Below are 13,811 nucleotides of genomic sequence, written 5' to 3'. Positions count from 1 at the left end.
GTCTAAGGATGTGAGAGCCAAGGTTCATAGGAAGAGATATTAATCTTTTATTAAACCAACTGATCCTACTGGAGAAAAAAAAAAAAAAGAGTTCAGAGAGGGTTTGTGTGTATAAAATTCATCCTTTTTTTTCCCTCTCCAACAACATCGTATGTTCTAATAAAAGATATTATTTCTTCCTGCAAACCTTGTGTCTCCCAAATCCAAACAATGCTCCAGTGTGGTGAGGACACAGAAGCAGGGAGCGTTTTTTGTTATTATGTTTAGCTCTGTGTTGCTAGAAATAGAAGCATATTTTCAGAGCCCTTTCAAAATCCTGCATGTGTCTTTTTTTTTGACAAGCAGGTGTCCTCTGCTTGTCAGGAGAACACTCAGGACAGACCTCTGGGAAAGGATGGAGCTAAATCCCTGAGAGGTTTCAAGTCCAGCCCAGGATTTGGGGCAGGATGCCAGAAGGGTAGGATATAGGAGATCTGGCCTACATAAATCCTTCCTCTACTTGACAAGTGTCTTCACTCCTGATGTCCCACCCATGTCAGGACATTACCTTGGAAGTTATTAAGGACTGTTGACTACGATTTAAGACTGTGTTATCTTCTAAAGAAGAAGAAATACTGCCCTTTCCCTGGGAAGTTGCCACATAATTTTGTTTTGGAATTGAATTTCGCATTTTGGGGAAAAAAAAAGGAAAATTATCTGGATTTTACTGGAGCACAGGTGAGTTCAGAGCCACAGAAGGGCTCTGAGGGCAACCAAACCCCAGTCTGCTGGGTGAAAGAGCAGCTGGGCGTCCTAAGCCAAGCCCTAGTGATGCCCCCAGTTCTGGACCACATTCCCCAGCCATCGTGACAGCCTCCATCTGCCCAGACAGCACTGGGCAGGCACCGTGTGCCCGACTTGCTGCAATCTCCATGCCACACTCAGCTTGGCTGAGGCACAGCATCCCTGACCTGCAGCGTCCCACCACCTGCTGTCACAGTCCTGAGTCATACCTAAAAAAAATCGCCTACTCGCACATTTTTTTAAAGAAAACAACAAGGAAAATGAAATCCGCCCAAACCTTTTCTCTCCAATATGGATATATTCCATCCTGCCTTCCCACAGAGACCCACACCAAAGATTGCACAGCACATTACACAACACATCACAGAAATGCTTCTTCAGCATCCCTGCCTTTGCTCTTCAGACAGATGCGGGGCTACTTCTCGTCTCCCCAGTCCCTCCACCTTCTAATCAGATGCTGTTTCACCTCTCCCCACCACCTCCAGAACCATCTTCACTCCAGCCTGTCTTGTTGAAAGAAGGTTTAAAGGCACCAGCTGATGGGATCCCTCTGTGATGCACAAGGAAAAGGACGCATCTGTCTTCAGGCAGAACATGGAGAGCCTTGTGGAGAGGGGAAATAAGCCTCTCTGCTGCTTTTGTTACGCAAATGTTTGTTTTCTGTATCCAAATGTGTAACAGGAAATTAAGCAGTTCACCTTTGTTAAAGCACTTTTGCATCCCACAAATGCAGGAGCCAGATGGTGTTCTTTCTTTGTTTTAAAAGATTAAAAATGAGAAAGAAAGGAAATGGCTAGGAGCTAATCCTCAACCTGGAATACACTCACATATCCACATGCCCAGTTATCTGTGCTCGTGAGCCCTGGGATGGAGCAGACATGGGGGCCCAGCGGACTGAAGCGAGTCTGCTTGCAGACCTGCTGCTTTGAGGTGTCAGCTTTGAGGTGGAATCCTTCACCGTGCTCTCAGAAAATGACAAATCACAGTATTCTTCCTGAGCTGCAGCTTGGACACACCAAGCAATATTTTCTAGAAACCACCGGAAGCAGAACTTTGCTCCAGGTCCTACCACTGAGAATGGCAGGGAAGAGCTACTGCGCACACTGAGAATCAGACTCTGGAATTTTACCCGGCAGGCTGTAGATGTGATCAGGGAAAGCATCAAAGAGTTTCAAAGTTCAACTCTCCAGCCACATCTCCACCTTCCATAGGTAAGACCCAAGAGCAGTTTGGTTCTCACACTTAAGCTCATTTGCTCTCTACCTGTATCCACTCAAAAGCCCTCACTGGTGTATCATGATGGATTTCATGATGGGTCTGAAAGGACTGTCTCAGTAGCCTTGAAGAGCCAGCCTAACACGCAAGGGATGTTAGGAATTAAAATTATGAGGAAGATAGAGCACAAATGCACAACTCTTGTGAAGCCAAATTGTTTTTCTCACCTATGTTTGCAGGAGAAACGAATTCTGCTTCTTAGCAGAGTTCAAGTAATACAGTCAGTTCACGAGCCCCATGTGGCTTCATTAGTGTCACAAGCAGGTTCCTGTTCAAAGGGTTGACTACTCTTGCTCGTAGGGAACTTTAAAGTGCAGATTGACACATAGGAACCAAATAGATTTCCCAGTCCAGAGACAGCAAGGCTCACACCAGTTCTTGCAAGGAATGTGCAAAGGCAGAGGAGAGCACAGGTACAAGATAGTGGTGGATGGGGAAGGACAGAGACTGTCGCATAACCATCAGTGCACCAGAAGGCTGGATAATGAGATCAGCTCCACGTGCTCTCCTGGTAAACATGTCCCATAAGGCAGTGATTAGAGAAGGAGATTAAGAAATTAACCTATCTGGGTTCTTCTCATATGCTGGGAGGAGTGTGATTGGGCTGTGGCTGGAGGAGGGATGAAGGACACTTGGCCCCTGGATTTCTGCTCTTTGCTGGGGGGAATATATCGTCAGAATATTCCCAGCTCTGCCACTGAATCCTGCTTTGGCCTTGGGCAAGTCCCTTAAACCCTCTGCCCTTCACACCATCAATGTATACATGGGCAATCAGAACCTTATTTTGCTAGGACCCATCTTTGGACTCTAAAAAAAAAAAGGTCTCCAGGAAAATCAACTAACAGCAAAAGGCTGTGCTGTTCCGAAGCTCAGCTCTTGCTCTGGGAAACAGGTGATAACTAGTTATTACTTTAGTCACACATGGCAATTTGTATTAGCAGAGAAGAGTCCACTGAAAAGCCTTATGACACTGCACGAGATAGCATGGAACAATCCTCAGCAAAACATTTTGCACAGACAGGATGAGCTCTACAAGACACCACCACAGAGAAGACAAAAAATCCCACATCAACGAACTGGCCTGGGGAGATCATCTCAATTCTCACTTTCGGGGGGCTCTCCCAACCTTCATATGTCAATAGCAGCATATTATCTCATTATATAAAAAGCTCTCAGTGCTGCAGGAACACAAGCTCAGCTGGGATTGTGTCAAGTGGTGCGACACCGACTGTGGTTGGGGTAGGTCTATCTCGGCTGAAGGAAAGGAGACAGGCAAAAATGTGGGTAATCACATGGGCTGCTCCTCATCCTCTCCAGGCTCTTCTCTTTCCTACTCACTCCTTCCTGAAGTTTCAGCAGTGATGGGAACCGTAGCTATCTCTCTTCCCTCATCACTGCCCAGTAGCTGCACTGAGACCTTTGTGCTGCACAGTGAAGACTGGTTCTGTCACTGACAACTAAACTTAGTGATAGACCAATGTCCTGGGCTGGGAGAGGTGATATGTCTCAGCAGAAACCTGATCACATATTTCCTCCTCCACAACACAGTAGCTCCACTTGGCAAGTGCCAATCACATAAAGAAAACCTTCTGAATCACATCAAGCCCGTAGGTCAACCCTTTCTTGTGCAGCTGATAGAAATCGTTCTCAAAGCCAAACACCCATGTTGTAACCAGAAATAAACCAGCCTTAGTCCAAACATCAGGCTAGAAACCACTGCTCCTAAGCCTGAAAAGCCCTTCCCTGCTGGTGGACGGCCCGGCAACAAACGCCAGAGTGCTTCAAACGCTTTGCACATCACAGCTTCTCCTGCAGCTGAGGAGGGGTGAGAAACCCGCTGTCCCCCCAGGGAGGCTGCCATCACAGGCAGACGGAGCAGTGCAGACAGGTACAAAGGGAGCGTGCGAGACAAGGGGACAGTGCGAGCACAAATCACAGAAGAAAACGCTGGAAAGGCATTCCTGACTCATTGAGCCCGTCCCCAGAGACAAGTGCAGGATTAGCCTCTGCACTAAACCCAGGCTTTTTTATCTAGTTGCTTCCTGAACTTCTTTAATGACAGGCCCTCAGCAACCTATCTCTGGCAAATTATTCCATTGTCTAAATGATGACCTTGCTGGAAAAAAGTGTTTTTGAGGTTGAACCTAAATTGCCTATTATTTCCTCTTCCGTATGTTATGCACTTATCAGTCAGTCTTGCAGTTGCCTTTTCTGTAGGTCCCTGTATTAAGTTTCTTTAATCTAACACCAGAGGTCACAGCCTCTAGTCTTTGTCATCTCTTTGGATTACCTTTAATTTATCAATGTCTTCAAAAAAGAGGGAGAAAAAAGTAAAAGTAAGTAAGAATGGGATGACTTCAGAGCCAGCCCAAAGCGTGTGGCTGTGTGCTGTGGTATCACAGAGAGCTCTGTGTGTAGACATCTGCATGGATGTCTGAACTACAAGCATGCCCAGGACTTAAAAGGTGCAAGGATAGTGTTTCAGGGATGCTTGATTAACATCTGTGTGTACGTTTCAATGAGGGAATAACCAAGTGAGTGAGCTCAAGGGCTCCAAAAACTGATTTAGTGTAACATTTCCTAGTCTCCCTTTGCTCTGAGCATCAGACTGTCACTGGAGCTGCCTTACCCTGTAGTAATCAGTGCTGTAGACATCTCTTGACATCCCAAAGTCTCCAATCTTCACCAGCAGGTTGGCTCCGACCAAGCAGTTCCTGGTGGCCAGGTCTCTATGGACAAAGTGCTGTGAGGCAAGGTACACCATTCCAGAGGCGATCTGGCTAGCGATGTGGAGCATCTGGGATAGCCCTAGCTCCCCTTTGGCTTGTCGAGGCTGCCCATCCACGAGGATCATAGCATCTGGGCCATGTGCCCTATAGGGAGGAAGAAGGAAAAGCATAGAGTTGGGTCTCAAAAGTGACCAGGAGATAGGAATCCCACACGGTCGCTGTTCCTGCTGGGGTGAGGACTAGCCCTCAACTCTGCAATGTGAAGGTGCACACACAGCTCCAGTGAAAAGAAGAAAAGAAAAGCTTAAGAGAACAGGAGGTTGGGGGAACATTTGGTGGGTGAGTGGGTACCATACATCCTTCTCCTATCCTTACTCTACTGAAAGCAACCTCTTATGGCCACAGATGGAGACAGACTGCCAGGACAGAGGGACCGTTAGCTTGATGCAACATGGACATTCTTCTCTGACAAGACCTATGCAAAAATAATCAGCTTCCATATACTTACATGTTTGCTCCAGTTAATTCTTACACCTTGGAAACCTTCCCAAAGATAGAGATATCACCCCCTTTTCTTCCACAGCCACCATATTCCTTCTACCTAGTCTCTTTCTTAATCCCAACAGCCTCCTCTATTTCCTCCAAACACCATATCACCAAACAACCACCCCTGATCGATACCAATACAGCCAGAGATCACAGAAAAGGTTTCAAAGAAACACCAGGAGCTTCATCCCTAGAAAATACCTTTTATACCCTCAGCTATCCCAGAGGTAACACAGGTACTGTGAACTGTGAAGACACGAGCAGAGGTGCTGGATGTCAGCAGATGCAGAGAACATCCTGGGCAACAAAAGGAAATATTTTGCTGAATCAAGTGCATTGTAAATGCAGGACTTAAGGTCAGTCTCATTCCTCTCCTGTCCTCTTTTTAGTCCCCTTCCTCGCTGCATACCAAGCCTCTCTTTGCCATGCTCCCTCTGTGATGTCTCTTCCCCTGGTAGAGCTCACCCTGTGGTCGCCTGTGTGACGGTGGAATAACAAAAAACCTCATATTCAGGGAAAAACAAGAGATTTTGCTGTGACCTTCCTCCTTGTGACTAAGATACAGTACAGCATTTCCTCAAAGGCTTTCACACTGTTCTCTTTGAAATGATTCTTGGCATTTCACCCCTGTCATCAGCAGCAACCCCACAGAGAGACAGCAAATTGAAATTGCACGTACAGACCTTTCCCTCCTTGAAATGGGACTGAACAACCCACAACAAGATCCAGACTGTTTCCCTTCTTTGTCTCTGTTCACAAATTGCTCTGTTGGGCTCAAGGGTGCACCAAGGGATTAGCATCCAGGTGTTTAGGGTTGAACTGATTGTTTTGCAAATGCCCCTCTCTTCAGCTACCTCCTGCTTCCTGCTACTGGGAACATAGCTCTGAAGGTGTCCTCCTGGTAGAAAGGACAGATGGAAGAGGAGAGAAACTCCAGAAATGAGTGCTGAGGAGCCAGGATTGTTTTTTTGGGAGCCATGAGTGGGTGAATGCTGCAGTGAATGTGGGATGAGCCGGCTGCGAGCAGGGCTGGGGCTGCCATAGGGATCATGGAGGTTTGTGGGCATGGTGGGAGCAGCAGCACACTGGAAAAACTGCTGTGGGCAAGGAGGAGTCACAGAAAGAGTATATGCAGAAATGACTGCTTGATGTCTTAGTTAAACAGGCCACAGATGGGTTTACCCCAGGAAATTACCTGGTGGTCACAACACATGTCTACAGCAGGTGAAGCTGAGCCAGGACTGAGAAGGTTAGCTAAAAACAGCAAAGCAGGACAAACAATAGCTTCTAAAACTGTGCTGTGCAGTTTGTACCAGTCATGCCTTTCAGTTACACCATATTTAGCTGCAGCTGATACCTGTTGTCATCAAAGGTAAACAATCCTATGCGAGAAGTGAAGGATATATTACTATCTCATTACTGACACCTTTTTCAAATACAATAATGGCCTCCAAAGAAATGTGAAGGAACAGGTGATGTTTAAAACAGGTGATGTTTTAAAAAATGGTCAGCCAACATCTTTATTTCACTGGCTCTTTGTACATCCAACTATATAGAACACATCTCAGTATGTCCTATATAATACATACACCTCCCTCCTTCCCTTTCTCCATCCCACATGGTTATAGTCCAGAAGAAAGAACTATCAACACATTTATGAGATTACCAGGAGGGATATTAGGACATTTAGTTGTGTCAAGAAATCTCCAGGGAATATAAGAGGGGTCTGCACATCTATTCTTGGAGAAATGGGTTTAATTCAGCTTTACAGAAAGGCCATAAGATTTGGTGGATTCCCTGTTAAAGAACTGTTGGGTTTTTTTTCTATTACGGAGTGATGGAAGCTTTTGCCAACACGGGGAAGAAAATCACCTCTCTGGCTTTCTCTGCTAAATGCCTCTTTCTGTCCCACGACAGTCTGATTGTGGGGCTGCTCCACTGGTAGGACTGGCACAAAAACATCACAACTACGCAATTTTCCTAACAAGATCGTTGCCTTTCTGAGCTCACAGCAAACGGCAACAACTTGCTACAGACTGCACAGGGGGTCTGTAATGGCAATGTGCAAATATACCTACTTCAAATTCGCTGCTGCCACAGACACAAAACAAAAGCTGGTAAACCAGCGACCGAAGGAAAGGGCAGAAGTGATGGAGATACTCAGTGAGCGGGGAGGGAAGGTGGCTGCTGCAGCCCCCTGTGTGCTGGGGAGCACCCAGCCTTGCCATGCACACAGCCTCCAGCCCCTGCATACACCAGCCCTAGGGATGCCGTGCTCCCTGGAGAGCAATGCCTGTATTTCTCCATGGCAGGATCTTTTCACTAGCCCTTTTCTTTTAGCAAGGACACCACAATTGCTGTCTTCCCTGGTGCAGAAAGCAGGGTAAGCTGTTGCACTACCAGCCATGGTCTTACACACAGGGGCCCTGGGAGGCGTGTAAAGCTATCCCAACCCATGCTACCTCTAGTCCAGCTGGTAGGTGTTGATCCTAGTGTTCCCCTTGCCACACCAGTTTATTATAGTCCAGTAAAATTCTCTCTCTTCTCTGGGAAGCCCACAAAGGTCAACAACACTTATGGGAATTTATTTATTGTGCTTTTCTGTTAGGAAACTGGGCCTAAAGTGAGACTCTTCTATTTTACTGCTTTTCCAATTTCTGCAGTTAAACTGGGAAAAGTCCATCTGAGCATCTCTTAAAGACTCCCAGCCTCCCTGGCCTCCAGTGCCTGGGAGCAACCGTCTCCTGCTTTGGGCTGGGTGAATCATGCCACAATAAAATCTACTGCTCGCTGTGGATGCCAGCCACTCCTGAACCACCCAACCTCTCTGATCCTCTTGCAGCCCTGTCCCCCAGAGTTTCCCAGCAGCAGATAGCTGATCTGATAAAGAAATCCCAACTCTCTCTTTCCATGTGCCCCCTTAGGGATGTTGAGTTCCTGTTTGCTGGGTATAAGCTCCTTTGTCCCAAAAGACAGCTTTCCTTGGGATGCAAAAGGATTTCACTGTCTATAACACACCAACATGCAGAGAGGGAGCTCACAGCTGCTTGCTCCATGGCTGCATGAGAAGGAAAAGCTGGCAGCTAAATGCAGCTGGATGATGCGAGGCTGCGATCCCAGGCACCACACATCTGGAAAGTTTCTTTCCCTTCATAAAGGCCAAAGATAATATAACAACAAGTTTTCTTCCCCGGTGACTTCGGGACAGGCCTTGGCCTCCCAGAGCACGAGTGCTTCTCAGACATGTCCCAGGGCAGGGGTGGGACATGGGTATGAAGGGGTGGATGGCTTCAGCATCATATCAGCCTCAGGATCACACTATCATGTGAAACAATTCCACAAGGCATTGGCAGTGGGAACAAGGCATCCCTCTGAGACAGCAGGAGAACCTGGTTTGGACTATACTATTTGGGAGGTCAATTAGAGCAGAGAGGGAGGCTATGCCTCAGCTGTAATATCTACCTCCTTTCCGGAGAATAAGGTTGCTGGCTCTGCCAGGAAAAAAGATGGGTCAATCTTCTGCTCTTCCTTCTGAAGTACTTCAAAAGCACCGTCTCTCATGCTCTTTTTTAAACTGCCTTCCTCCAGTCACGAGGCTGAGGCACTGTCCTGAGCACTGCATCTCCAATCTGTGCTAAATGCTGTCTTAGCCTGCTACCCAGTTTCATACCAGTAGGTAGAGTTCAATCTGCTGCTGCTGGGACATTACTGGGCCCCTGCAAGACAGGGTACCACAAGAGGGTCCCAAGGGTAACCAAACTGCTCCCCCTTGAACATGGGTCTAAGGAGCTCTGCAAAGCTAGAGCAGCATCAGCCTCCACTCATCCAACCTTGCCAAGGATGCCATCTACCCAGAACCTGAGAGAAGGACTGAGCTATAAAATCATGTTCAATCTACCCACAACTACGCCAAAATGAGGAGGAAAACCAATGCATGTTGGGATGTTCCCAGCTCAGGCACTGCCCTGCCAATGCCCCAAGGGAGATGCAGACAGGTTGGCACTGTTTGGTAGAGGAAAGAAGAAACCTCTGCGGCCCTTCCCCACAGCTCTTCTGGTGTCAATAATTGCTTAGAAATGAAAATCTCAGGGAAGAAACTGTGTTTCCTGGTCAGAAACTGACTGTGATGGTGGAAAAATAATCACAGAGTGTATCCCAACCACATACCTAGACCTGCTGTGCTCAAGCTTCTTGTTCCTCCTGCAATCATGTTCACACTTAGCAGTCAAAACAGGAAAATATCAAGGGTCCAATTTTCTAAATACTGGGAAATAAAACTACTAATTATTTCAAGAGGTAAGTACCACTCCACTTGCACGCAGGTTTTAGAGCGTAATTTCTGTATCGTGGGAGAACAGCACCACAAACATCCTCCCACAGTTGCTCCCTGCCCCTCAGCACTAGCAGATTCAGGGCACACAAATGATCTGCCTCACGCTGATGAAAAGGTTGAATGATGACTGTGGGGGGCCTCCAGCAATTTGCATCTCTCTAGAGGCAGGGAAGGCAATTACGGCACTTTGTCAGGCCTTGCCTAGCTTCTTGAGTAGCGTGGTGCCACAGGTTGGGATATTTTGTATCTCAGTCAACATCTCTGTCTGATGAGGCTCAGGGAACAAGGACCAGGGATGGACTTCACAGGCACTGCCTGAGACCCCTCCAACATTCCTCAGCTCTTTTTAGAATATAGGAATGGGAACTAGAGACCAGTAAATTCCCAGGATACCAATCAGACCAAGAATTCCAGCAAGTTTCTCAAAGGAATGCTTTGGTTCTGGTGCTATTGAAGCAGGAGCTGGGTGACATGGGGAGTGATGGCTAGTGGCCTTCCTGCTCCAGCAGAGCATGGCTTTGCTAGGTGGATGGGACTTGAAGCTGCTGACAGCCATGGCTCCACATCCTTCTACCCCCACAGTGCAGACAGGGATTGCAGCCATGCTTCCTTCAGCTTCAAACGTGCTGGGGTGGGAGAAGAAAAGTCTGGTTTCCATAGCTCACAGGGACCTCTCCTGGGACTACCTAAGAGAAAACTTGGGGATAGGGCCAAGTACCAAATCTGGTAAGGACCATCATCTCCTACAAGCTGTCCTTGGAACAACTTTCATTACCCAGCCCACCAGCATCCACATGGCAGTGGTGTTCCTGGTGCACCACAGATCTACAAGCCCCACCGAAGCTGCAGAGCAGCTGTACAGCATCTTCTGTGCCTTCCCTCACACGTACCTTAGGAACTTGTTCAGGTCACCATGCTTCATGTACTCGAAGACCATGATGAGCGGATCGCCGTCACCACACACGCCGTAAAACTTGACGATGTGCTCGTGCTGCAGGTTGGTGAGCAGCTCTGCCTCCCTCTGGAAATCCTTGCGGGCTGCCAAGGTGGGGTCTTTCAATGCCTGAAAGAAAGGGCACAGATACACAGAGGGTGGGCTCAGGTGGGGGAAAAGCCAGAACAAAGGTATCCCAACATTACAGAAGAGCTGATGAGGAAGGGACTGGAGAGGAACCGCTGCCACCATCCTGGTTGCACTGGGACGGCTGGCAGTAGGTGCTGGTGGCACCACCTCGGCAGTTTGTTCATGTAGTTACCGTCCCAGCAGGTTCCCCAACTCATTTCCCAGGCAGGAGCAAACATGCCTCAGAGGGTAATAGCGTCCAATTATTCCCAGCTTGGGCCAGGATTTGTACTGGTGACCTAGGGGTGAATGGCTTCATATCTCATTATTATTTAATTCCTGAGCCAGCCAGTCCTTGCTATCTGTCTTTTATTTTGAAATAGCTGACTACACTGCCTTTATTCAGAAGATGGATTTGCCTGGCTGTGCAGTTATTGTGTGGATTTTTCAAACTGCCTCTGAAGAAGGACACTGTCAAGTCTTTTCACATAATTTTTAAAATCATGTTTTTATTCCCTGCTGTTTATAGCAGCTCCCCTGGCAGACTGATGCTGAAATGGGTATCCTTATTGAGAATATCTCATCTCCCACATTGCCATGGCAGGGTAGCTTGCAGGCCCCAGGCTGTGTGGACCAGCCCGACGTCACAGGGTTGCTATGAAGATATTGCTGTGGGTGCAGCTGGTGATCAGGGAGGGTTCCTCAGTGTTGGAGTCTGGCTTGTCCATGCATTATGGTGCAGTTGCATTGGAGAGCTAGTTTGAAAGCAGCGTGTCGTCATCCCAGGGTTTCAAGGGAAGGCACTTAGTAAAAAAGTTGAAGTCCAGAACAGTTGACAAGATGGGATGGCCACGAGAATCACCACGATCTTTGCAAACATTTAAGGAAATGAAGATGTAATTCTGGTTTTGAGTTGCTGAGTCTCAGTTATATTCTCCCCATCTTCCACATGCCAAGAGGGCATGTTCCAGTACCTGTTCTGGCTCTAATTGTGCAGCCTAACAGGAGGTGAAAAGGATTTGAGATAACCTGATTCAGTTATCCCCAGATTCAATCTGATGTGCACCAGCTCCTCCTCAGTGGTGGGGGACCCTAGGTAGCTCTCCCCTTGCCTACACACAAATACACCTCCCCCCTTTTCCCCATGCCTTGAATCTCCCCATGGTGACAGGAGAGGTGACATCAACAGGTGCAGGCTCCAATTTCTGTGCAAAAAGGGATGTTAAGCATCAGAAAGCTGTAGATAAAGGGGCCAGGCACACTGCTAACTCACGTCCAGCTGCTCCATGGCACTGCTGGGTGCGATGTAGTGAGTCCTCCAGAGTAGCTGCCTTTCCCCTTGGAGCAGATCTGCTGCGAGGCTTCTACTCAAGCCTTAGGACACTGCCTCATCTCTTTCTTCTGCCCCCAAACTGCTAGTCACATAATTTTATTTTAATTCTCTGTCCTCTGGGATAGCTTGACTCGAGATATTTAGATGGATGTTAGTTACACGCTGCAGATGGCAAAGCATCCGTCCTTATCTCAGGCACCCAATTACTTTTAGTCATTTAATATCTTTATAATGTTGATGCTACCCTATTTTTCCCCAGGAAAACAGTCCCCTCCTCCAGCACTCTTTTCTCTCCCTTTTTCCTGTGCTTGCATGTAATATTTCAAGCTGCAGTGAGTTTTGGTTTCCTCTCCTTCACACACAATCATTTCTACAAGGTGTTAGGACTGTAAGTTTGTAAATATCCCACACCAAAAAAAAAAAAAATAATTAAAAAACCACATTACTAAGGTTGCACAGCCAACCATTTAAAAATAAGGGAAGCAGAGCTGGAAGTGGTAGAACAGGGAAAGACCAGCCCTGGAAGAAGAGAAGGGTTGTCTCAGAAAAGTCACCAAAATACCTCTCCTAGGAAGGTTTGAGGTAGATTATATTTGTGCCTCCATCACACGATTCCTGCTTGACATTTGTCAAGTCACTCGGCATCCGCAGGTTACAGCCGTTGTCATGAACTGTCAGTTGTTCCAATATTACCTGAAAAATCCCCTGTTACATGGCACCAGGGTCAGGTCTGCACAAGCACCTCGTTGTTTATTGCTGCAGCGAGGCTCGACGTGGGTCTGGAACCTGCTGTCCACGGGGCTGGAAAGGCAGGTCAGTAACTCCATCCTCTACTTAAGTGGATCCTTTCAGCTCAGTTTCCCTCTTCTCCGTATGTCCTCTACAAAAATGGGGATGATACAACCCCAGCACCTCGCTGGGAGGCTGGGCAGACGAGCACACTCCCACGTAGGGAGCTCTCAGAGCCAGGAGTGACCGTCACAATGAAGCAGCCCATAGAGAAATGAAAAGTACGTGTTCGGAGGACATGCCCCAAATACCAGCCCCTTCAGCATTTCTAGTACTTGACTTTGTAACCTCAACACACTTTGCTGAAAGTAGTTTTTGTGCATTTCTTAGGATGTTTTTAGAAGCAAGCTGAATAAAACAGGAAGCTTGTCCATGCCATCACATCAAAACTCAGCTTATCTGCGGGGCTGTAACCTTTAGATCCGCTGAAACTCTGAGTCCATTTAACCGAGTGAGTAACGCAGCCACTTTCTTTGGCCCTGGGAGGGAGTCCCTGAGAGCAGAGCAGAAGCAAACCCTGGGCTATGGACTCAGCTGCCCTCACCAGCATGTCCTCCTGCTGCCTTGAGCTGCAGTGACCAGGGAGATAGTTCTCAGCCTCTGCTGGGAGCATGAGACCTTCAGGAAATGCAGCCAAATCTCAATGTGTAAAGCCTTTTTTTTTTTTTTTTCCTTTTAAGTCCCTTCCAAAAAATACCCTTCTATGATTCTAAGATTATGAAGTACTTCACCTTGTAAAATACCCCTCCCCCGAGCTGGCGGGAAGCCAGATTTGAAGGCCCTGCTCTGAAGCTGGATCCATATGATCCAGCAGAATGAAAGGCACTCTGGAGATGTAAGCTCATAGCAGCAATTAACAGAAACAAGTTCGGATGCTGTTTCTGGCGACATGCAAATGAAACTCAGTAGAGACTTGAGAGACAGGATTGCGTAAGGGATGGCTGGCACTGATAGGCAGGT

General features: G+C 47.4%; 1 protein-coding gene across 2 annotated transcripts in view; it reads right to left on the bottom strand.

Annotated features, from left to right (window-relative positions):
• NTRK3 (neurotrophic tyrosine kinase, receptor, type 3) overlaps nucleotides 1–13,811 on the bottom strand; it is a 226,263-nt gene that overhangs the window by 29,605 nt on the left and 182,847 nt on the right. For both annotated transcript variants that reach the window (XM_014944753.1, XM_014944754.1), the window contains exons 14-15: nucleotides 10,557–10,729; nucleotides 4,688–4,931 (exon numbers count right to left, since the gene is read on the bottom strand). In XM_014944753.1, coding sequence (XP_014800239.1) covers nucleotides 4,688–4,931; nucleotides 10,557–10,729 — 417 coding nt within the window. The remainder of the gene's footprint in view (nucleotides 1–4,687; nucleotides 4,932–10,556; nucleotides 10,730–13,811) is intronic.

The sequence above is a fragment of the Calidris pugnax genome, unplaced genomic scaffold (genome assembly GCF_001431845.1).
Source record: "Calidris pugnax isolate Ruff unplaced genomic scaffold, ASM143184v1 scaffold70, whole genome shotgun sequence".
Classification (NCBI taxonomy): Eukaryota; Metazoa; Chordata; class Aves; order Charadriiformes; family Scolopacidae; genus Calidris; species Calidris pugnax.
The sequence above is the reverse complement of the archived record's forward strand: the minus strand, read 5'-3'. Positions and strand labels throughout refer to the sequence as shown.